Source organism: Rhea americana, unplaced genomic scaffold (genome assembly GCF_003343005.1).
Source record: "Rhea americana isolate MKP2758 unplaced genomic scaffold, rheAme1 scaffold_68, whole genome shotgun sequence".
In the NCBI taxonomy this organism is placed as follows: Eukaryota; Metazoa; Chordata; class Aves; order Rheiformes; family Rheidae; genus Rhea; species Rhea americana.
This window is the reverse complement of record NW_028186845.1, coordinates 2186212-2212025: the sequence shown is the minus strand read 5'-3', so window position 1 is coordinate 2212025 and position 25814 is coordinate 2186212. Positions and strand designations below refer to the sequence as shown.

At 41.3% G+C, this 25814-nt stretch overlaps 1 protein-coding gene across 1 annotated transcript in view; it reads left to right on the top strand.

Annotated features, from left to right (window-relative positions):
* TMEM132C (transmembrane protein 132C) overlaps positions 1 to 25814 on the top strand; it is a 206311-nt gene that overhangs the window by 136769 nt on the left and 43728 nt on the right. Inside the window, exon 4 of the mRNA XM_085321023.1 lies at positions 16402 to 16585. Within this exon, the coding sequence (XP_085177149.1) occupies positions 16402 to 16585 (184 nt within the window). The remainder of the gene's footprint in view (positions 1 to 16401; positions 16586 to 25814) is intronic.

Here is a 25814-nt window from a genome sequence, read left to right as displayed (position 1 = left end):
GTGGTTAAGTATCAAAGAGGCTTGGCAGTAGATGTTGGCTAGGTAAGAATAATGCAAATCTAATGCATAGGTTAAGAAGGAGCATAGGGAAGGAAAGCAGATGTAACTTAAGCTTGACAAACTCTGCCTGTCCAACATGTTGTTTGTGTCTCTATTATCACCCACTGTGTGCACACAAACACACTCAGCATTTCATTCGTAAGTTCAATTTTCTCAGTTTTTTAGCTTGTCACAGACATTTTTGTGCTTGCCAGTAAAGGACATCAGTAATTCCAGAAACCATTTTTTTGTCTACGGGCATAGGAATAATGTGGAAGTAAAGAACATTAATTTAATATGGCCAGCTAAGATGTTCTCTGTTTTTCTCTTCCCTTTCTTTGTCCATTTCACCAAGACATTCTCATTCCATGAACCACATCATCAGCGAGAGGAATCAAATCTAAATGCACTAATGTTGGGAAATACTGTCAGTGTATGCTACTTGACATCTACTGAGGATGAAGAGATGTTCTCCAATAGCCCAGACCACTTCTTCCTTCCCTAGACACAATTTTGTCTTTATTTTTGAGTATTTGGAACTCCACATTCCTGTAATTTGTGTATTCAAAATGTTCCATCTGCTTTGAGAAAACCTATAAATTGCTCATAAATGCCAAATCTCTTCATAGAAGTAACTGGACAGCACAATTATCCTAACTGTAGAAATAAAAACTAATTTGATGGTGAAATGTAAATCTTGAAAGAATTGTTAATGCTGCTGAAAATCCTTAATAACATATTTGTCCATTTTCAAAAATCATTTAGGTTAAATGGCATGTAGACATGAGCATGTCCAGAGTATGTAACAGACTCAGAAGACTTATCCCATCCAGAATATGTTAGTCTCATTCCTCCTGATACAAAGTGTACACTCTGCAGTCAGTAACAGTAAGATATTTGCAGCAATTCATAACATGTATTTGACAGTTCTGTATCCATTATGTTGGCTTAACACTGTTCCCTTAGCAGGGTAGCAGAGTTGAACACCTCTGGAAATTCAACTCTTAATGCAGATTACTCTAAAGAGATTTTGTCTCTGCATTAGCCAGAATTTAAAATATCTACAATTGAAGGCATTTGTTCAGTAATTTTAGCCTGAATTTCATTGACCCTGCAACACTCGCTACTTTTTTGTTGCGATATCAAGACATCACATTGATTAAGGTATTTTAGGTGACCTGAACTATTTTCCTGGTTTGTGACCAGAAAGTTCAGACGTGGAAGTTTTTACTTTCCATGGCCAGGCGTGGTACCAGTCAGCATATACCTTTTGGGACCCTATTTTGTTGAAATAATAGCTGCACAAGGAAAGTGTTACTGTTTGATTGTCCTTCCCCTCACAGCCCTAGGCTGAATACTCTGCCCAGTAACTCTAATAAAGCATATATCTTGTCAAAGACGGGAATTCTGACGAAGGTACAGAGCAGAGGAGAATCAGCTGGTGAGCCCTGTTCATTGAATCTGGGGGAAGAGATGGACCACGAAAGGAAAACCCACCTCCTACCTGTAGAGCAGCCAGGTCACCTTGGGGAGCAGAGCATTACGCTTGGTAGAATAGTCAACACCAGCCTGGAAGTGGCTCTCTGCTGGTCAGAAAGGCCATCTCTTGGTTTGCCTTGGGAATCAAAAAATCCCTAACGCATGCCCGGGCTTCTCTAAGCAGGTGCTACTGCTTGGGAGAGGGCCTGTAGGTACAAGGAAGATGCCAATGAAACTGTGGCCCTCTTCCCATTGAAATCAAAAGCTGAACACCAGTTGACTTGAGTGAAAGTAAGGTCAGGAGCAGTGTCACGTGTAATATATTCCAGTGTTGTCATTGCACTGATTTTTCAGACACATGAGAATGGTTAGCAGTGTTCCCTTTGCAGCTCCAAGAGTTTTGAGAGATGTTGACACAAATTTTAAAAGATGGATCATTTCCTGCATACTGCAGTTTCTGTACTTAAAGGAAAAGTGCTGCGTGCTGAGGGGAATAATAATGTGTCCATGATTCTCTTCTTTTATAATCTTCTTCTGAAGGGGATGCATCTGACAGATYCCTACCCCAGGAAAATCAAACTACATTAAGTATCTGTAGCTGGGAAGAGGCTGGAAGGTGCAAACTTCTTTATATTCATGCTCTTAATTTCAGACCACCCAGTCAGTGCTTGGCTGTCATCTTTCCCCCTCCCAAAGCTTTTTTTCAGCGTTGCTCCTGCAAGCCTGTTTTGTCAAATCAGAATCCATGCCAGTGCTCTCGGGTGTTCCTCGCATGTGGCCTGGCTGCGTTTTCCCACTGGCAGTTCAAACTGGAGCACAGCACAGCTCGTGCTGATAGAAGTCTAACGGTTGTCTTTGAGAATCGTCTCTTACCCGACATTGGCACACATGTGGAGTCAATATTCTGCCTGCGTTCACACTGAAGAGCAATTAACAAGTGTAACAAGTTTTCTTTAAGACGTAGGCGAAGGTGTAAATGTGSTCGAATTGCCTCCTCTTGGCAGCGTGGCCGGACGAGGCAGCRCGGCTCGCGGCGGGTGCGCAGCGTGGGAGCCTGCCGGACGGCGCTTGCTCCCGCGYGGGAGGCCGGATCCTCTGGCACGAGTCTGAGGAAGGAGTTGTTAGTGACACTGGTAATTTTTAAAGCATCTGCTGGCAGGAAGCTTTTGCTTCTTGCAGAAGTCTTTGAGACAGGGTTACCAAGGGCCGAATCAGGCCCAGAGATGTGGCCTGGCAGACAAATCAGTAGGATTTGAGAGCTAAAGATTTTGTTGAAGCACCGCTAGCAAGTCGTTACTACAGACCCAAATTAAATCATGTTTAAGGAATGAAGGAAACCTCTGTGTATGCAATCCACACCAGTACCGACCACCTGCACCGTATCAGGCTCATGGTGGGACRCAGTCAGTTCTTTGAACGTAGGCTTCACCCTTCGAAACCAGCAAAAATCTGAGCRCAGGGCGTTGTCAGCCCTGCAGATGTCACCACGCTGAATCGCTGCCCTCGGGTACCTTCCAGAAGAAGAGGGTTGTAAGTCTGGTATGGTACCCCCTTCTGATTTCCCTGTATGATCCAACCTCTCCGTTTTTCCTACGCTTTTCTCACGTAACGAGAAGATAACTGAATTTTAGTTTTGAAGTGRAGCTAACTTGTCCTGCTTGATCCACCTGGTTCGAGTGAGGCAGCGGCAGTTCGCCTCGCAGAACGGTGCTCCTACCAGCCTGCTGATAACAGCTCATGCTTTCGCGTGGAATGGTGGTGTCCCAGCTGCAGTGCCTGAACCGTGCCTGCTTCTTTGTACTCTTTCTCATCTCACATGGGCTTCCCATCATCTCTCCCTGCACACATACAGACGTTTCTGTTACTTCAGAGATTTGGAAAACTGGATTTCCATCAGTCGAATTCCACCTGTCTGCTCAAGTGAAGTGTAGAAAGTCAGCAAAGAGCAGGAATGGTGACTAATACTGCTTCAAATTTCAATATCAAAAGGAAAGCTTGTTTTTTCAAATGATTTTTCCTCCTTCTTGACAGTGTCCTCTTAATGTCATTTATATGATTGCATAGAATATTTCACCTCTTGCCAAAAAGCATAACAAAAGGGATATAAAAAGGCAGTAATGTTTTCCTGGAAAAAAATCATGGTAGATTCTCTTCGCTCTGGGCTGYTAGATAAATATGTAGCTATATGGTGCATAGAGAGATTTTGTGCTACGCTCTTGTTTATTACTTTCTTTAATAAAAAGCTCGCTATTGTTTAAAGAGTATTCTGATACCTTGCACATATGATTCCCTCTGGCCGTCCTATGCTCTTCCTAAGGGTCAAGTTCAGATGCAAATTTTTTTCCTAGTGATGAAAAGTTATCTCTGTAAATCATGACATCTCTTAAAAACCTCATCCAAATCCATTGTAATAAGGAAATATGTTCTTGCTTTGAATCAGGGACTGATTTAACAAATTTGAAACTGAAATCTGGCAACAGATTGGACTTAACTGCTTTCTAATTGAGGCTCTGTAGGGACAATACAGATACGAACAGATCCAGAGATGTCAGTCATTGCTTGAAAGTTGTTCTTTGAGTTTATCTGTAAGTGTTTTGTCAGTAGAGTAGGCACTTGCTTCTCTCACAGGCCATTTAACATTAGGATYGTGTCTCCTTCATTTGTCTTCTTGAAATATTGAGGACACATTGCTCTTCATGTGCCTGACAGGCAGACAGAAATGTCTGCACTATGCCTGAAAACTGATGTCCGCTTTCAGCTCTTAGAAGAAACATTTTAGCTGCAAATACAARTATTCAGTTGTTGTCCAATGACATCTTTAAAAAGTAGCTGGCAACTCCTAGAAACTTTGATGAACATTTAGTTTAGAGCCAGTTCCACTACCATAGCAGATATATTCTGTATTTCTGTCCTTTTTCTTTCTATTAAGCAGCACTGTCAGATGGGACTGCCAAGAAACAAAGATCCAGGACTTTTCTTCTCCATGCAAAAATGCTGACTCCAAACCTGAAGTCTCCATCCTGCTGGTGACAATGTTGTTGTTTCCACAACAACCAATAATAGAGAATGACTTTTCTACTCTTCCATTTTTAGCTCCGCTCTAAGACCAAAATGCTTTTGCCCCGCAGTACACTTTCTTTGCTCCAAACACAAGTGTTTTTTGTGGAGAAAAATACAACTTGCTTGAGGAAAGCAGAACGTTAAAAAAAAAAGAACTTTTTGATTACAACTGTGATGATTGTAACTGTAGCAGTACATCAGAATGTTCCTGTGGAGGAGAAGTCATTGGTAGAAACATATTGTACTTTCAGTACAGGAGATATCAGGGGAAAGAAAWAYACGACTATCCAGAAGTGAAAGGGTRAACTTACTAGGGAGATGCTGAAATATGGAGAAATCCAAACATAGATAGTTGGTGTAATCTCAAATCTATCAGCTCTGACAGTATCCTTTTAAATGACTTTAAAAAAGTTAATTACACATCATAGGCATTTCAGCAATGACATTTCTGCCATTAAATGTCATGGGGACGTTTTTCATTTTATTATCCTCAAACAAAAGAGGTGAACTAGTTGAGTTAGCCACCAAATAACTGTATTGTGAAATCTAATGGATCTGCCTCTGATATTTATGTTGGTCCAGTTTGTAATAAGCTTCTTTTTAAGTTTACAATGAAAGAGCACTGTGGGTGGTTTTAGGAAGGCTGTATTGTAAAGCTTTACTTTATGAACTGTAAAATAAAGATTTCTCCATTAAATTTCTGGAGCTGCAGATGCTGAAAGCCCTGAGGCCCATGATTTTTGTAAATTTGAATAAGAGCTGGTTTCTAACCACTGACCGTGGAAGTCGGTCACATCGTTGTCTAACTTACGCAGGATCTTCACTGCCATCAGCTCTCTCTATCACACATTTATGTTTTAAATGTGCAGAAAAAAGAGAGGGGGGAAAAGAGGGGGAAGAAGGAGGAAGGGGGAGTGAAATAAAGCATCCCGACAGATGCTATTGGCATTTTTGCACCAGATGTAATTGTCACTAGAGTCCAGCCTTTTCCCAAGTGGGGGTACCCCAGGCTGTGAGCGAGCATCTCCTGCGTGTTCCAYCCAGGTGGTGGTGCACCAGTAGTGGTCAGTGCTACCTGTATGGCCTTATTTATCTGTTTATGTAGGAGAACATTTTGAGACGAATCTTCAAATCATCACCTTACTAATCCTGAATTACATACGTGACAAATTCCATCAATCCATTCATGATTCATATGTGCTCTCCACTTCCTTGTGATGTATTTCCAGAGCAGCTTGTCAGTCATGCCAGCTCCCTGGAGAAGACTTCTTGCCTTGACTGCCACTCAGTCATGCAGCTAAGGATGAGGTGCTGTTATCCTGAGCTTATCCTAAGGAGGAATTAGGAACTTGTTTCTATCCCAGCACTTTGGTTTAAGGAGATCCACGTAGATGAAAAAGGATTCCCTTTCTGAAGGTCAGGTCACTCAGAGACGGCTCTGCTACTAGTTAAGAGTTAGGCTTTTAACACTTTTATTTAAAAACTTGAATTTTAAATAATGGCACAAAGTTACAAAAAGATAAAATTGCAAAATACACCATTAAAATAATTTTACTGAATTTTACTTTTAGGGTAAAATAGAATTTTTCAGTATCAACTCAAAAAGGAGGTTCTTTGTCTGAGATGGCTCCTGTGGCTTCCTTTCCCTCTCTACTCCTTCAGAGGAAAGAAAGAGATAAAGAGCTAAAACTCTTTTTTGCTGTCTTATGTCGATTGCTGCTGTCTTACTTTAGGAAACTTTGTTCCTTATGATGGAGTACCTGGATGCTGCCTGGTCTTTCAGTGGCACTGTCTTCCCCTTTACCCCAAGGTCAGGGGAGTTCTCTGATTACCATGTCAGTGTGCACCTCATTCTGCCTTTTCCTGGTTTTGGGATGATTTCTTTCTTTCATATCTTTCCAAGGACAGATTTGGTGAACTGCATACATAATGTACATTGAAAGATACTAAATGCRTATTCTTCCTAGATTTATACACTTTTTTTCCTATGGTCACCATGCAAGGGCCAGCCTGATGCCCAGACAGTGAATAGAGGATGGGAAGTGTTGTGTGAGGAATGCTTTCAGAGCTCCCCCTGCTCTCCTGTCCTTCACACTCTTCCATGCATAGCCTCGGTTTTACAGTGCTTGTCACAGTTTTGTACTATAAACTCGCGATGCACTGCAGCAAAGCTATGCCAAGAGATGGTAAAACATTCCTTTGCAAGCCTGACCTTGCAAGATCATGCTACATAATTGCAGGAGTTTACAGAGATTGCGAGAGAGCAAAGCACTGCTACTCATCATTGTGGTGATAACTTTTGGAYGTACGTATTCAAGGTGAACCAGTCTTTTCTGTTATTTAGGGCAGTGCCCTAAAGTATAAATATACCTGCAAGGAATCACTAGATCAGAATTAGGCCACTATGCCTGACACTACTCTACTATCAATTTTCATCGATGTCATTTCTTGCATTCAAGTGAAGTTCCGCTTGATTTACACCAGTAGAGCTGAGTTCAGTATTTATCCTATTATCACTGCTCAAATTATTTTTTCTTTGGACTAGTTTGATATGTCTAGTTAACCCCAATCATATTTTACTGTAGCATGATAAAGAATGCATGAGCAGCTTAAACATAAAAGAGAATTTACAAGAAAAGAATCGGAAATATTTGAATAAGATATCATATTATACAAATATCAATACAGAGAATATGGTCTGAGATGTAGCCTGAGATTGGAGAAAATGAAAATATTCCTGCTGCAGATTCCACCTTAGTGAAGCTTGCAAAAATATATTTATTCTCTAGAATCAAACTACTTCTCCACCTTCCCTGGAATGATATTTTCTAAGTCTGGGTTGTACAGAGTATTATTGAGTTCCCTGCAGCTTCTAGTCTAAGGGACTCCACACAAACTGAGTTTGTTCTGTGACAAAATTGCAGCTGTTGCGCTTTTTTCTCAAAGGATGCAGCTCATTCCAAGATCTTTTACTCTCTATTCAGGCAGCTTCACAGACACCTAGAAAAGCTCTTCAGCTAAATTGGATATCCCTTCGGAGAGCTGCCACCAAGCAGTTGTAACATCAGTGCTTCTGATCTTAAAAAAACCCTTTGCTTTCTTTGTGCACTTGAATTAGAGAAGCTGCACTCATACTCCAGTGCAATGCAGGACAGGGCATGGCAATGTCACCCACAGGCTTTACATTCCAATGCCCTGTGAAGTGTTCATGGCCAGAAAGTTTGAAAAACTTACTTATTTTGCCTTGAGTATTTTTCTCCTTGATATTCAACAGTCATATGTTGTTTTCCTTTAGTATGTCTTTAGGTGTATGCTTTATTTACATCAGTTGCCTGTATGAAATGCAAACGTTCTATCAGCTTTACATGCCTAGTGGATATTCAGCTTTCTAAGTGTTTTTCCAGGAGGCAGGTGCAGGTAGCCAGTGGAATGAGGAACTATATGCCCAAATATTTTTCAAGCTTCAAACACTGCCCAACAGCAGATATGCTAGGAGAAAAAAAAAAAAAAAAAAAAAAAAAAAAAGGGGGGGAAAGAAAAAAAGAAAAACAGCAGTAAAAACCATGTGACTTGGAATCTGAACACACTTGCCTTGTAAGTGAAATGTGCATATCACATATCTGATTTACATACGCAGCTGCATATAAATAAATGTGATTTGTGTAGCCACCTGATTCATAATGCAGTTGTATGTGCAGTTCGTTGAAAAACAGATGCTAATGCCTTTTATCACTTAAATCCACATGAGCAATACCTGGAGGGATGTCGTACATAGCAGTCAGCACTTAGACTGCATCTCTTTCTCTGTCAGTGTGTCATTTGAGGGAGGAATTAGACCACAAATGCCTGGATGCAGTCCAGTATTAGTAACTGGTTATTAAAGAAATCAATTGTTAATATCCGCAACAACTGACGCACGTTCACTGGAAAGAGTAGCCTATTTGGGATTAATCCAGTAATCAGACTCTCCTACATCTCTGTGCCATTTGTTGATCTTATTTTCAAAAACTGATAGCTAATTTGGGGTACCTTGATTTTTCGATGCCCTTCCAGGACATACCAGTTAGGCACCTGAAGTTGCATGCAGAAGAAATAGGTGATCTGTCTCTGAATCATGCTGCACTGTAGCATCCGCAGGTAGGACTTGGCATGAATGGCAGACACGAGCAGGACTGAAAGAGAAGGCAGAGTTCATCCAAGCCATCCATGGATTTAGAACATGGTGTACCTTTTTCTGTATCAATTCCAGCTGCGCTGTTCCTTAAAAATGGAATAAAGCACACACACGCAAGATATTTGTAATCAGCAAAAACCTTTAAACAGTCTGCTTTTTCAAAGGTGTTCTCCAGTCTCTGAATGCATTTCAGCAGCTGCTCCCAAACTACTGAACTAAGCAATTAAAAGTGAATGGTAAAATATGCTTTTGCGTGTTTAATCTGATCTCATCTTGCTGCTTTTAGCAGGGTGAAACAGCTATATAATCTAATGCTGATTGGAATGGTTCCAACTTCCTTTTTCCATTGACATTTTCAAATTAAAAAAATTTTTTTTTGAAAGCACTGGGTTTGGAGTGAGTGGCTGTGACAATCTCTGCTCAGGGTCTCCTTTTCAGTGATGTCACTTGGAAGATTTTCAGTGCTTAAACATTTGCTATCTCCAAAAGAGGAAAATGCTGCTTACTTGTAGTGGCTCTGGAAAAATTCCAGCACGGAATGAATACTAAGTAGTAAATGCCCTTCTCAGAGGAAGGAAGAGATGATGAATCACTGAGAAAGTTTATATTTTGAGAAATCTGCCAATGTATTTTGTTATCTGAAATTATACAAAGACACTTGCAGAGTAGTATCTTGCACAAACTGCATGGAAAACGAAATAAAAATGGGACATGATGATAGCTCACTGTTGGGATGTGCGTGTAGCCTTTTCATAATGGTACCAGTCTGAGGCTGAGAATCACACACTTTTTTCCTTTGGGAGAAAGGACAATCAATCTCATCTACCTGGCTGGATGTGATGGTAGTATCAGAGAAGACTAATAAGCCTGCTATCTTGGCTGCAGCATTTATTGGTGATTAGTGACTCTTAAGAAAATGCTCTGCATAGAAGGAAGGAATGGGTAGGTTATTATGATCCTAGACAGGTCTACCTCCAGTAGGGAATCTCTCATTCAGATTTCTGTCTGTCCTAGAGCTGTTTGCTCTAGGATAGCAGTTAGCATCGCTAGTTGAGATTGGCATCAGTGGGCAAGGCTTGTAAAGAGAAAGTCAGGTAGATACCACCTACATTTGATTATTGTTTTAAGACGAGATGAAAACAATCATTGTTCTCATTGTTCAAATGGGAAACATAAAAAGACATCATCCCGGGCTCTAGCTATCTTTTGCCACCCAGACTGTGCATATTTAGCCATTTAAGAATTTCCCTAGCATGTGGGAGCTCTCAGCATAATGCAGTGGTTGGGCCATATGAGTGGTCTTCTGCCTCTTTCCAGCATTGAATATAATTGAACCCAGATGAGATCATGGCCCTCAGGACCAGAGTTTTAAAGATACTGTATCCAGGTGCCTAAAGGGGCAGACAGATGCCATTTTTTTTTTAAGCTCCATGATGCCTAATTCCTATTGATTTTATGCTAGCAGTAAGGATCTGTATCTTAGTGCCTTGCCTGAGGTCATTCAAGGATGCTGTGGAAGAGCTGGGAAGTGAAATGAAATTTCCTGTCTCAGTCCAATACCTTAATCAAAAGGCTATGTTTTATATCACAGTTTATGACAAGAAAGCTAAGAAACCTTATTAACTAATCCAGCTCTTCATCTGGGCTTTATGAAGAAATCAAGTACAGGATAATATTGTCTYTTTAAGGATATTCACATATATTAAGTTAAGTTGCTCAAGAGTTTGCTGAGTTATATTTTGAATATTTTCTTTAAAGACCTTCATAATACTTTCAATGTGGCAGTTTTCCATGAAATTATGTCCTCCCTATATGTTAATTGCCGAAATAGCTCATCCTTTTCTTTCCCCTCTGCTGGATTTTATGGTTTAAAGATGAAAGCTAGGCTAATATTGCAAAATAAGAAATTTAAACTGCATTTTGTTTCTAGCAGTTGGCATTCTTCTTTAATTACCATGTGCTTTCTATAGTTTTGCTTAGGGATTACCTTTCTTACAGCTCTTATTAAGTACCTGCTGAAAGAAATTGATATCTAGTATTTGTACTTCATTTGTTGATCAAGCCTTCCAAAAGGGAAATGGATGGCTCAAGGRAATGGTCGTGGGTGTTAGAGCATTTCGCTCATAGGTGACTGATKGAAAGCAACCTGGGTTGCTAATTACCCACCTCTTGTTAGTGCTGGGTGCTAACAGCACAAGCAAATTGATATGTTTTAGTRCAGAGCTACCTGCCTCATTTCATTATCTTTAAAGTCATCATCAGTCACTTCTCAGATCAGACTCAAATCTTTGTGTTTTGTTAATTTTGCTTAAATTGCTGTGATTCATTTTACTACTAAGGTGAGTCCACTGCAGGTAGCCCAACTGTCAGTTATAGTTAGGAGAAGGTGCAAGAGGAGTAGGAAATTGAAAATAGCAGTAATAGGAGGAGAATCTTGTATCCCACCATGGCCTGATATGAAATGGGAAGAGGAATTGGTGTAGAAGCTTAAATAGACTGAAATACAGATCATTCTGGGACCTAGTTTGACCACTGGCCTTTGAGAGTTTGTCTTAGTACATGGTAGTAACATACTTCATCACACTGATTTCAGTAAAGTGTAAGAAGTGCAATGTAAAYGAGGGAAAATAGGGGGTTTGTACTCCTTGCAATTTTTATGTCATTTAGTAACTGCTGATGTTGTGTTAATATGTCGCTATCAAACTGGATAGCGTTAAAGAGGAAAAGGGTTGCTATATTTTCAACAGGTCAGAGTATTCTTGGTCCTACAGGGAATTTCTGTAAAAATCTGTTGGAGTAAAGGCTGACTTAAAATGCTTTACATCTAAGTTTTTTAAATTTCTCTTCTGAAGGCCACTGTACTAAATCGAAATTATTGATTTAGCCTGTAGCAGCTCTAAGATTCAGTCATTTAAGAGCTGAAACTCCTCTATTACTTATAATAATAACGCAACACTTGGAAATCTCTCATCAGAGACTCCTGGTCCGCACTTGTAGGCAGGCGTTCAACAAAGATTTCTGTTCGTTTATGGATCTTGCATCAGCTGAGGTCTCTACCCTGCCTTACCCTTAGTATTACCCGCCCTTCCTCGCTGCGCGCCTGTGCGGCGCGGGTCCTGGGGTGCCCGCGCTGGGGCTCTGCTGCGCCCGGCCCACGCGCGGCCGGTGCCGCCTCTTCCGCACTGGGCCGCTACGCGCTGCTCTACGCTAGGCCGGTGCAGAGAGACTGAATCTGTTTGGCGGTGCAGCCCTGCGGTGTTACCCACGCTGGGAATGCAGCCATGGGCTTATGGCTGGGTCGGGTGTGCATGATACAGTGTTGTAAAATCACCCCGTTAAAGAGCGGATTAAATACAGCTTCTGATACAGCCGATCTTAGGAGTGCACGCAAAACCAGTCTCCCTGCTGAGGGGAAGTGTATCTCCAGGCACTGGAGGTTTGAATGATCAATAAATTGTTCCTAAGGCATGGCTAATAACGTACTCAAAAAATACCCTAAAATGGAGAATCTCGGTTAAATGAGCACTAGCTGATCCCCAAAGTGTGTATTCTGTCCCCGGAGCTGGCGGGGGCTGGTCAGCACAGTTTCTCCCTACGTCGCCTCTRTGTTGCCGTTTGTGCATTTTTCATTATCTTTCCATTAACAGCGAATTTCCGCTGCACCTTCTCTCTCAAGTGGCTCCGCGCTGGCCGGGGCCCRGCGCGGGTCCGGCCGCCGCTCGGGCTCGCTGGGGCGGCTGCACCTCGCTTCCGCCGGGCCGCCCGGACRCGGAGCCGGCGCGGGCCCTTAGCACATCAAAGGGGGACTCGCTCCCTCGTGGGTCCGATCTAGCCCTGCGTGATTAATATATTTGGAAATCAGGATAAAGCCGCAGAGTGAACTGGCTCAGGGGAGCTCTCAATTCAATCAAATTAGACTCATCCATTCACCTCAGAGCAGTTCCTGAGGAGCCCTGCCTTCACGAAGCCTCATTTGTAATCACTAYGTGCTGTGTACTTCAGAAAAGTTTTATAATTACTTGCTGTTCTGGCTGTTGAGCAGTTCTAAATGTTAGATATTAAGGAATTKCTGTTTCAGTCAGTGAACAAGCTCTGAACATTAAATGTGCTTCACGAGAAGTTTTTTTCTCAGCCATTACCCATCTCGGAAGGCGTATTTTTTTTCAAGTGGATGCCTTCCCAGCTGTTGATCATCTCTCTGTTTCCTCTGTATGAAGAGAGGAGGAGGAAACTGATGGTCGTGTGGCACCGTACAGATGTTTTACTGCTATGAGAAGGAGATGGATGCACAAACAGAGATGTTGAAATAATTATGCAGGTCATCCTAAACTGCCAGTAAAACCTCCGTCGTGTACCACACAGATCTGGGGTACTGTATGTCGTGTGTTTTACAGAAGCAGCATTTTAGCAATGCTTTAGAGAACAGCCCACTCCATTTCCAGGGGTATCAAAATCMTGATCCAGTGCTTAGCAAGAGATGTGGAAAAGCGCAGGTCAGTTCCTTGTGCGGGTCCTTCCGGTGACCTTGTGCGTGTCRCACAGCCTCTCTGCCGTTCCTTGTGTGCAAAACTGAGGTAGCTGTGTTTCTGCTGGAASGGGAGGGACGTGAGGGAGCCTGTGGCCCTCAGACCCCACTACAGCAGCAGATGGTGTATAAATAGAGCATGGACAGTAAGTCCCTCGTTTTGGTCCTGGAGGATCTCAAGGTGGCAGATGCAACTGTCACTGGTGCAAGAGTGATTCTTAAAATTCTACACTGGAGAGGAAGGAAGACAATTTTTGTCATACTTGTTTATGGTAGAGTTCAATATTTCTTAGAGATTTAGACTGTTGCTTGTGGTTCTAGTGCAGATAAGACTGCACAGAGTGCGACTGAGGCAATTGCCATCTGAGGCAGTTTATGTTATGGYTGTGCACTTTGTCCTATAGCACTGCAGATATGAGTGTTCATGCTAAATAAAAAAATCTGCTGTTTTCTTTGATCGTATTAATTAAAATCATTATGCATCATGGCCTCAAAATACAAATCCAAAAGATGTACTAGAGTCCTCTAAATATTGTTAGGATGGAGTAAGAGTAGGATCTCTTGACTCATAAACTGCAGAATATRTAAGTATACATGTGAGATACGGAATAAACATACTGAGACAATAGCTTGAAGACATTGTGTCTACGCAGACAGCTGACCAGTCCCTGCCTCTAATATGATCATTGGAGCATTTTTCAAATGGGTCTGCATGGGTGCATGCTAACTGTAACCAGCCTGAGCCAAGGTTCATGCTGCATACGTCTAGCATCTGCCTGTGCTGCAGGAGACATTGGGAATCACATAGAAAAGATCTGGTCCCCTCATGTTGTCTGTTGTCACTCATCAGACGTCGTGACAAGGGTGTATGGATACCTAAAGATGGCCAGCTGTAGAAGGCTGAGTTGTCCGTTCTGCAGTTTAACATGCCATTAAGTGTTCTATAAAAATGGGAAGCCCAAAGATTTCCTTCGGGGTATCCCAAAACCATGCGCAGATTTGTGATATGGGCAAATAGGGAACAGAGCTCCTCTGAAGGCTGCTCTTAGAAATTGTCTGAAGCACCAGGGAAAATTGAGTGTGCTCCGTCAAGAGCTAGGAGCCAGCAGGCCATGATCGGCCATCAYGTAAGGCTGCGTCGGGAAGCAAGGGCTGCCTGGAAAGGAGCAATTTCCACCTACTGCTTCCCACCTGAAGCTCTCTGATCGTACCAGTGGTGTTGCTGGGCTTTTGGTGTTGTAAAACTACACATTTCACATCTGCTCAGAGGCTATTTAGAGAAGTGCTCTGACTTCCTGATCAAGGGAAGCTTTCCTGACATATATTATCTCTTATAACAGCTTTGATGTGTGCAAAAATTTATTCTCTGTTTAACATAAGTGAAAGCACTGAGATAGTCAATCACATGTAAAAACTCTTCCTCTGTCAGTTACTAAGCATCAGACCTGGAAACAGTGAAAATAGTGGCCTTTCAGGTATCAGCAATCTAAGGCATAATGGTGTCTTTAACAGCTAAATGAACATTGTGGCTCAGGTGATTCAGGTATCTTTGCATATAATCATGCTTTCAAACAAATTGCAAAGTTCAATCCAGTATGTAGTCATTTTTGAATGTCCCAGAAAGAAGTACAGTTACCACAGTTGCCTTGTATTTACAAGCAGTAAGATTCATTTAGTAGGAACTCTTCGAATGGGAGTAGGCTGATCCTGAATTATGAATTGCCAAATCTGTCTATCACATTGCTACACAAAATCACTCTTCAAATGCATGGAAGAACCTGGACCACTATCACACAAGTGTTAGAAAATCTCTCTTTTGACACTATAGGAAAACAGCAAGGAAATAAATTTAAAGCATTTGGGTCTATTAAGACTTTTCTGAGTAAGCTGTCCAAATGGAAATCCATGATCAAAGTAATAATTATCAGGGAAATGCATTTACTTTTAAAGCAATCATGCAGTAAGGCACAAAATATGTCTTAGGTAATAAAAAATAGTGGTTTCTGTTCAAGAGGTAAAAAGAAAGTATAGCAATTGAGAATATAAGTGCTTGATGTGATCAATTCTTAATGGATTTTCTCAGAAATGGACCTTTGTGTATTGTATATTTAACAAAAAGGATAATTGAAGCTGTTGTTTGGTGAATGGATCGAAAGCTGGATGAAGCTAAAACTGAGTTACTGATGCTAGGCAGATGCCTGTCTTTCTTTTCATTTTAAAATTATTACAGAGTATGGTTAGTTTGAAGGAATACATTGTGAAATATCAGGACTTTCTGCACTGTGGAAGAACATTTGGAAAACACCAGAAAAGTTAATGGATACTTTCTAATTCAAATAATTTGTCGTATATGTCTTATTTTTTTAAGAAAACCAACAGATAGTCCAACAAATTTCTTTCATACATTTTTTGTTTCTGATAAAGTGAAAGAAATTTAACGTGAAGGAGGAGAATTTTAGCCTGTCTTTTCCTATTTGTTATTCAAATTATCTTAGCCCTCCTGACTTCATAGTATATTTTACCTTTTTCTTTCTATTTGGTTTCAGTTGCATGGGTTTTTAATTTCCAGAGGGTACTTCTAAGTCTTGACTAATCTTGTCATTTTGCCACTTAAGCGTGTTAGATTTTTGAAAGGCTTCTGAGCTGCATATATGAACTTAAGTTACATTGAGTTTCATTGCTAAGGGTTTATACAGCTCTGATGTTGGATTTATACAATGAATCGTACTGTGTTTTTTGCTACACTAATTCTGGCCTCTTCTAACTTTATGAGCTGCACTGGACATGACTCCGGCCAATCAGGGTCAAGTCCTTCTTGTTGTAATATTGAATCATACTTGCAAAATCATAAAAAACTTAGTACTTGAGTAAAATATACTTCACTTTCATCAGACACATTATTCTGGATTTTATCCCTTCACATAATGTTCATAGTTAGAGCAGCTGACTCATTTTGAGTCAGCTCCAGATTGTCTACTCTGAAGAAAAGTTGTAGATTAGAAAAGGCCTTGTTTTATATCTGCATGTAAATAGCTGCATTTTCAAGTAGCTAACATGATTCACTTCATTTGCCTTCTTCAGTGAAAGTAATAGCTCTTCCCTTTCCCTGTTTTGCTCTTTGCAGAAGTAACGGCTTATTCYATGAGGTCGTGCAGATGAACTTTGAAATAGCCAGTTTCAGCAGCCTTTCTGGAACGCAGCCCATCACCTGGCAGGTGGAATACCCTCGGAAGGGGACAACAGACATAACTTTGTCTGAAATCTTCATCTGCCAAAAGGATCTTGTTGGAATTGTTCCACTGGCAATGGTAAGAAACTGTTTCAGCATGTTGCTCCTTCCTATCTTTGTGCGGCCCGAGAAGATGTATCCCAGCAGCTTTGTAAAGGAGGGCTCTCTGCCCTGCCTCCCTTTTTACAGTTCTGGAGGCCTGCTTACTAAAATCATGCTCACATTTAATGGTCTGTACATGTCACACAATTCCAATTCTTATTAATTTACCACAGAAGAACAGGATGCTGCCACTTTAAAAATCTCTCTCTCAGGCTTTAAATCCTGAATTTGTCATGCACAGTTCCCTCCAGGCTACCAGCTGGTAGCACATAGCCAAGTAGACTTGCCTTCCCAATTCTAATTTTTCCATTACATTAATGMTATAGGGCTTGAACTTGCAAGATGCAGAGCAACTCTAGGAAGCCTTGAGTACCTTCTGCTGAAGTTAAAGTTATTTGATTCATAGCAGGCTGAGGCTGATACTAATTTGCTGGCTGTTTCCCTAACGATGTAAGAACATGTATTTTCAAAGAAGAAACAAAAAATGTCTTTCAAGGGATGAAAAAAGCCATTGGCCTCTCTAGGAAAACATTGATCAAGATTCTGTTTAGGAACAGTTCTGTTTGGCTGTCATGTAATTTCTAATGATTTTTTTTCTCTTTCATTAAAAGTGATCTACATCCATACACATACTCACAGTGAAAGCAGCCTCAGAAGTATGTTTAAGAACAGCAGATATTGAGCAAAACTGAAGAACTCTATATAGATTTCCATGATACAAGCAAGCATCTTACTTATGGTTTATCTAAAGTCTAACTTAAAGAAATCAGGGAGGAACAGATCACATATGGTGAGGTCTGTTATTCCTCACAGATGTGCTATTAGGCAAAGTGATTTTTGAAGAGATTTTCAAAGAATCATTAAACCTTTCTCCTTGCAAATCTTTCTTTTGTTTATTTATCTCTGTACTCTACCTTGTGATAACACTTGGCTGGAGCCAAAATATACTATGTTAATAGAATCCAGTTGGATGGGATACCACTGCAAAATTGGCTTTGCTAGCAAGATGTTAATAGATAAGGGGAATTTTCACAGTTTTCTGTTAGCTAATACTGTAGATCCAGCTAGGATGCTTTCTTCATTTAGACATTAATCTCTAGCTGAGCTGGCAATTCTGTTCAGAAAGAAGAGTCGCACTGGAAAAAAAAAGGGTGATACTGTGTCTACAGAGAAGTCAGACTGCACGCTTTGGCTCAACTGCACTCTGTAAAGCACAGCCCATTACGTTGCACAGAAATTACATCTTAGATCTCAGTGCTTATCAGCAAGTGTGTTTCTTAAAGCCTCTCACCAGTAGATTAGAGTGATTTAAGCATGAAACGTTCCTRTATAACAAAATGGTTACATCAGAAGTAAAATCTGTCCTTCAGAGCTTTTGAAGGTGGCCAAAAAAAGGGAAAGAAGGAGCTACCAGTGGTATTGCACTACGTTAGGATTTTCCAAGATCTGATCAAGTCTCTGCCATTGGTCTGATGGGATCCTAGTCAGTCCTTCAGGGATGAAAGCAGCAAATCTTTCCTTTGTTTGAGTATAACATAAAGGTTGCCTCTGATTTGAGAAGTAAAGTTTCTCTCATGTGAGATGGAACATTTTAGCATTCTCAGCGCTAAAACTTAAAAAGATGGAAGATCACGAGCCCTTTATTGCCTTCTGCCTGATTACCCTAGAAAAAAGAGGTAAAATGAAGAAGTGGGCCTCTAAAGGATTAGTGCAATCGTTGCTACAGTATTTTGGAATGGAAGAAATTAAAGAATTGACATTGTCAGTGAGAACTGAACCTGGAATTTAAAAAGAGCCATATTGGACTTGGATCAGTGGAGCAAATGGTACGATACAGCTGCTGAAAAATCAGTGGAAATTTATCATACACTCAATAGAGAGTGTTTTAGTAGAACCCAAATCCTGTGTGCCTGCCTGCAAAGCTAAATAGTGTGGACAAGGAAGAAATAGCAGCACTATGATGCTGCTACAGTGAGCACTAGAACAAACTACAGTGAACAGGAGAAACATCAAACTACTTGACTGAGAATAAGTGTAGTAACTTTTTGTCCCAATTTATCTTTTTAAAAAGTAGCAAAAAAGTAGATGCAAATTTGAAGTAGAGGTATATTTCTTCTTGAGCTTGAAAGTTAATCAGTCTAAGTAATTTTGGAGGACATTTTACCCCTGAAGATATTTAGAGAGAAAAATGAGACAAAAAGTTAGAAAAATTAAGTTAAGTAAGTACTGTGGGTGGTGATGCTTCAAAGAATAGATCTCTGTTAGACACTTGGTGCAACTCTCCATTCCATATGTCTTTCATGCTGGCTTTATGAGGTTCAGTGTGTCTCACTCATAGTAAGAAATTAGCTTTATGTATTATATTTCCATCACTGAGTAGCAATAATTAGCTGAGGCAAGATATGTAAAGGGATAATGTGATTTGGTAGACCAAGCGATGCAGATGGAGAAAGATAGATGCTATTTCAGGCACACAATCCCTCCTTCAGATCTCTGCCTCACTTATTTACTTAGACCATAACAGCTGTGGAATACTACAGCTAGAGAAATTGAGGCCTGCAAAATTCATGAAGAGAGTTAAATAAGAAAACAAAGAGATTTCTTAAGGTAAAATACAAAATATATCCTACAATTTACCGACAGGATAAATACGCTGCAAAGATTTAACTGTATAGTAGAGAGAATCTACTGTCTGAACTGTATCCTGTTCAAGCATTTCTTACTTCATATTACTTCTTCCAGAATCAATTAGTAGAGTGCTTTCGTAGAAGCTTAATTAATTATCTGCTAAGCTGCTTTTGAAAACCTCTTCAGTTAATCACAAGTAACCTCAGAACTTGCCAATTAAAGTGTACAGGGTTGCTTAGCTGATTTCCCACATTTACCTCAAATTTCTGTCCTGTCGTGAGCAAACGCAGCCCACTGTATTGATTTTGCCAYTTGACTAGATTAAAAAACAAAACCAAACTTGTTCACCTCATAGCATGCACACACACACAAATCTCATTTAATTAAGAGGTCTATATGTTTGTGTTCAGTGCTAGATCAAGTAATAGGAAATTTAGAAAGAGACTTCTTTTATGCTTTAAATGAATAATASATGTTTTTAATACCATTAAATTTTGCTTTGTTAGAAGGTACCAAAGCAAACCTTTGGAACAAGGTRGAAGGCATATGTATAAGTCCACTGTTTAATGCCAGTGAGGCAATATCAATATTAAAGTAAAACTCTTTTCTGAGAGGTGACTTGATGAATCAGTGGTTTGGTATGTAGGTAAGACCATCTGGGTCCCTCTGTATGGAATTGGAGAAAGATTCCTTCAACAACAAGACAAATTCCTTGTGAATTAGTTCACCTCTAACTGTGACTTGCATGAAATCCAGGTATTCAAAGTGATGAAGCATAAACCAGATGTCAGGAGCACACAGTTCCAGTCTGAATTTGCTCCAGAAGACTTTGTCACCGTTGGAAGCCATGTAACTTGCCCATGCGTATTTACTCTTTAAAACGACACTAATACTAAACTTAGGATGGCGCTTTGAGGCTTCATTCATTATGCTCTATAACCTGTTGATAACTGCTTACAAGCAAATTGAAGTTGGAGCAGTCCTCAGCCATGACACGTTGCTGCTGTTCAGACTTYGTTTGCCCAGAAGCTTGTCTTTTCCCCATCTGCATCAGTGGTTGTAATAAAAGGGATCTGCTCTCCCTACACACCCTGCCTTGCTGCTGATGCAAACTGCCTCTTTGCCTTGCTTGATAGCACCCTGTGAACTACTGATTAATCCAAATTCAAAATTTTTATGTAGAGTAACCTGGCCAACCCAGTCATAATGTGTAGCTGAGATTCTCTTCTGCTTATCATTGCTCAGTACAGTTTCAYGCATACTTTTTGCTCTGTTGTAAATCATTTCATTAGGAAGTGTTTGGTTTGCATATACGTTTCTTTATGTTCAGAACTGAATGTATTCGGAGTTCTTCTGTAAAAGTAAGTGGGGATCTAAGAAACAGAGCTGTGACTCTTAGCCTAAGCCATTTTTTTGCCATTTTTATGTAAGGTTGTTGACCTTTCCTTTAAAACACACATCATCAAAAATTTACCTACCAAAGCAATGGTAGGTATACAGATATATGTATACTATTCTCTGTGATATAGATTTTTTAAGGTATTTCATTGCAATAAGGGGAAGCTAAGTCTCTGTATATCATTTTAAAATATAGACCTACATAAATAGAGTTCTCATCCCTTCACAGTCACTTCCCACCTGGAAGCTGCATCTGTTTCAAGGTCACAGCAGTGCGGGATTCCCACTCCCATTAGTCCTTGAGTCTGGAATGATGCAAGGTGCAGCAGGCACTATGAGGAGTTGCACAGTTCAGGAGCTTTCCAAAAGATACAGTCTGAAGTTATATAAATACATCCATTTCCTAATTTACTTAACACAGACAAACTAACAAATAATCTACATATTAAACTTTTCAGCTGAAATGTATTTTCTCAGATAATGAAGTGATGAATTACATCAAATAAATACTGTGAGATGAAGGGAATTTGATGTAAAAGTTATCCTGTTGCTGTTAGTAACTAGAAAAGTTTAAACTTTAAAGAAGTTTCACTTCTTTTAGTGAAGCCCTAAATAATACCATGAAGTAATGAGTTTTGCCAGATTAATTACAGGACTCTGTATTCTGGGTGAAAGACCAGACTTACAGTCTTCTGCTGTTGACTGGTAGCGGAGAATCARTAACTGAGATCACGTATATCCCTACAATTTCCATTATGTCCCTACAATCGTTTAAATAAGAATAGCATTTCTTTCTTTAGATTTACAGTGGGTACAGATTCACTAAAGTTTGTGTTATTGCTCTGTATTTATACCCRATGAACCCAAGTGCCTGCATATCTGCTTATAAATTGGCGCTGTCGTATAGTCCGTTGAGCAGTGTTCCAATTCAAGACACTGTCCACTGGCAACTCATAGCGGTTAATCTTATCTGTTAAAAGCAAGCTCTTTTGTTGTCCACCCATCAGGAAACAAAAGCAAAGAGAAGAATGTGCTGCTGCCCATTGATCCCAAATTGGTTAGAAGATGTAGACCACAAAAGGAATTCAAAATTGCTCAATTTTACAGTGCCTYTTTAAGTCACAGTCATCATTTCTACAGCCACTGCACTTTTGCCACTAGCTTCTGTTTTCCTTCTCATTACTACAATCACATTCAATCCTACCTTTTGCAGGAAATGAGACTGGATCAATAAGGCTATCTTCTCAACTGGCTGGAATTAATTTTTCCATTGGATCGACTTGTGTATCAATTTCTGTGCAGCACAACAATATGTATAATTTCCTCTTCCAGCACCCCTCATTTCTGACAATGCTATTGAATGGATTACTTTAGAGTTTTTCAAGTGCCGAGGAGAGATGAGGTCACCAAGCTTCCGCATTTTTTAAGTACTCTGTAAAGGATCTCTGCCATATAGAGCATTTGTGGTTTTCTTTGCCAATTTTCGTCCTGGTACTTGAGAGCTACCAATGTGAGACTTTACATATATGCTTTTCAGCCTTGAGAAGAGAGAAATCTTGAGAGCCACATAAAAAAAAAGGCAGAACAGCCAATATATGCAAGAGGCACATCCAGTGACTTAATCATTTTATCTCTAGTCTTAAGGTAATACCTAAATTCTCCCCTCAGTGTCTCACAAGACTAAGTGCTGCACAGACAAATGACAGACAAGTCAAAATCTTCTCCAGAAAGTTTGCAGTCCACTAGACAAGCTGAGGAAATTTCAGGAGTTTTTCAAGAGCGGATAAAGCTGAGCTCCAGGGGGGGCAGGGGAGGGACGGAGTAGCTGGCACAGAAACACTGAGCCCACAAATGCCTTGATTCTTGTGCTTTATCAGGCAGGATTTCATGTCTACTTTACGTATTGGCTCAAGTTTACAATACCTCTCCCATCAAAAGAGGATATCTTAAGTAACATTTTAAATGTTAAGTGGCTTGATTAAATGATTAAAAACCTGACTGTTCAACATAACCACAAAGGCAGTTTCACAGCTGCCACGCATGTGTGAGCAGAGGCCTTGCAGAGACACAGTAATGAGGCAGCAAAAAGCGAGCTGTGGAGCCAGCCAAAAACACTTGAGAATGACTTACCGGAGCTGGTGTCTGGGGGCTGCAGCCGCTGAGGACTGTGTTCACCGCAGGTGCCCTCCGCTGCTGCCTGCGCTGCCGGAGCAGGCGGAGGAGGAGCGCAGCGAAGCGCTCTGTAGCAGCGACAGGAGACCAGTTGCAAAGGCTCATAGGGTTGCATAAGTTTGCAACTGGAACAGAACTTGAATTGAAAAGCAGAGAAGTTACTAACTCGCAATAACGCAGTTGTGGCTTGGGTGATTCCCACCTTGGGGCCGTCACTGGGAGGCAACCGTTATGCCAGAATGAGGAGTACCGAGGCAGGTGTTTTTGCTCTACACTGTGCAGAGATGGAGAATTTCCTGCTTCCCCTCAAATTCAGTGTTGCCGAGCCAGGCTGCGGATGGATGTGCTGCATCGAGGGAGAGGGGGAAGGAGGGAAGCRGGGCCGGATGCTGCTTCCCCTGCAGCACCGCACTCCCGCAGCCGCGGGCTTGAGAGRGAGAGGCAGGGACAGCGAATGCAAGGAGCCTGCGCGTGTTTATTCCTGAGACACTGGCAGTGCCGGAGGGGAGAGTGAACTCAGAAGTCTTGATTGCCAGATAATGCCTCTCCCATGGAAGTTAATATACTAGTTTTTGCCTGAACTAGTGTTATTTCAATGGATTGTCTTGAGTTAACTGATAAATGCAAGCCCAGACGCTCCCCAAACACTTACTTGAGCCTACAAATATTTGTAGTTTACCCTAGAGAAGGAACGGTCTCTGCCGTCTCTTGCTGTCACTTGAAGTGGGTGTGAGGCTGGACGGGGACTGTGAGAGCAGACCCGGAAAGCCGGAAGGCCGGACGGTGCTGAGCCAGCCTGAGCACCAAAGAGGCTTCCTGTCACCCGTGCTGAAAAACCAGAGCCATTGCRCTTAGCTGACAGCTTTGTAATGATGGTTTTGATCTGCAAAGAAAGTTTGAATGTTTTGGGGAAATACTTTACCATCGGGTGAAATCCCTAGCAGAATTATGAATTGTTTAGCCAGGCTCTAATTTGTGAGGCCTGAGGTGCAGGGCAGTGGGACCAAGCAGCCGACAAGGAGACGGTTTACCATAATGGAAGTTAATGAATGAGCGTGGGGAAAAATTCACCAGGACTTGCATAAGCCTCGGGGTTGTAATGAGAAAAATCCAACAACTTTCCTTCTTTGGTTTGTTATTAGATGCCTGTAGGCTTACCCCATTTACAGATTATTATCCAGCCAGGCTCTGAGGCTGTTTGTCAAGCAAGACACCAGGAATCTGTGCCTTGAACTCTGGTTCTGCTTGCGGGRCACGACAGAGTAAAACCGAGTCCAGGGGTGAGTGCTATCCTGGCGAGAAGGGGAGTACCGCCGTGATAGGAGTTGGTGTATCACAATCCTAGTGTCAAGGGTACCCAAGAGGGTACCAAGAAGGCACCACAGCCTGGGCTGCTCTTGCACCATGCTTTGCTAAGGTAGAGGGGCTGTGCAGAACAGTCTTTCTGCAAACCCCAGGCCGTGCACACTGGTGCACGTATGCCAACGGCTGTGCATTGACAGAGCAAAACTCCTGCACTGTGGCAGCAGCCCCATGGCCCTGGCGCTTCGACTGCGGGGCCTGGCGGTGGAAATCGGCACAGACCACCGACCTGTTGAGACTTTTATTTCCCTCCTAAACCGGTCATTTAAAGCACCAGCACCATGGCATGAATGTTGCAAGCCGGCATGCTAGAGAGCGAGGGAATTTCAGCAAAGGGACGGAAACAAAAAGTAACATTGGCATTAATTTTAATCAGTTCCTAGTCATCTGATTTGTCCTCTGCGTTTTTTTCTCTGTCAGAGCTGATTGTCTTTCCACAAGATTTGTTACCTCACAGAACAATAATAAAGGCTGTAATGGTGTAATTTATTACTGCAATTTGCTTTTGGAAATCCTCTATTAGTGAAAAATGGCAACAGTGTGGTTTTATTAATTGCAGTAGTTGAATATTGAATAGTGACTGTCACTATCAGGAGGCCTGGCTGTGCTGCCCCTTGCTTTCCAAGAGCCCGCAGAAGCAGAGCTGCGTGTGTTTTTCAGGGYTGTGGAATGAGGGTTTTTACTTAGGCATAAAACTTTTACCATAGTTTGCAGAAACCAGATTCTACCAGGATTTTGATGGGGAAAGAGTGTGTGGGCAAAATCACCGTGTGTGATTCAAGGTGAATTCTCATCCTTTCGTGTTCAGAAACGGTGCACACGTGAGTGACATCCAGCAGGTTTGCTCTAAACTCTTAGAGATCTTGAGTTTCCGCTCCGGAGAGCTAGCAGAAGGCAGAGGGCTCCTGCTGTCAGCCGCAGAAACCAAAGCGATCAGTCTGCGACCTGGAGGTACTTCGGGCTCATTTTGCGCAGGGTACTGCGCGTCTGCCTGCCAATAGGGAGAAGTTTGGTATGGGCTTGAAGCTTAGACTGATCCAGCAAAAAACACTACAGTTTAGATTCTGGATCTGGGACAAAACGTGAATTGCAGACGTTGAAAAGCAGCAACTAAGGGTGCAGTTGCCAGCTGGCACCAAGCACCCTGCAGCACGTGTTTTAAGAATGCCTGGAAGCTTCAGGAGAGAATTTGGTGTTGTAATAAATAAGTTGTCAGAGACTCAGTAATTCCTCCTCAATGCTCTTACCTTGTGCAAATTATGGACTATTCATTAAGCAAGGGGAGGTGCTGATATGCAAAAACAGAAGTTGTCTGATGGACAGGGAGCCACATGTCTGGAGGTAGTTTCTGCCTCTTGGATCTTGGGCAACACTCACGTTTGCACCAGTTTACTCATCTTTAAAATGGACACAGTAGTTAGTATTTCCTGTGTTACAAAGCAAGTATTTGATTTACAGGTTCATTCTGTAGTGCTGATTCTTGAACAAGAACTCCCTGCTTAAAAGCAAAGTGCATTCTCCTCCACTCCGTCCTGGTTATGTTGTCCCTGTCATGAACAGTAAAAATGTAAGTGAGGCAAGGTTTATAGAGCGAGGGAATATCTTCTATTAGGCCAGCCAATAGAATTAGGAAAAACAGACAAGCT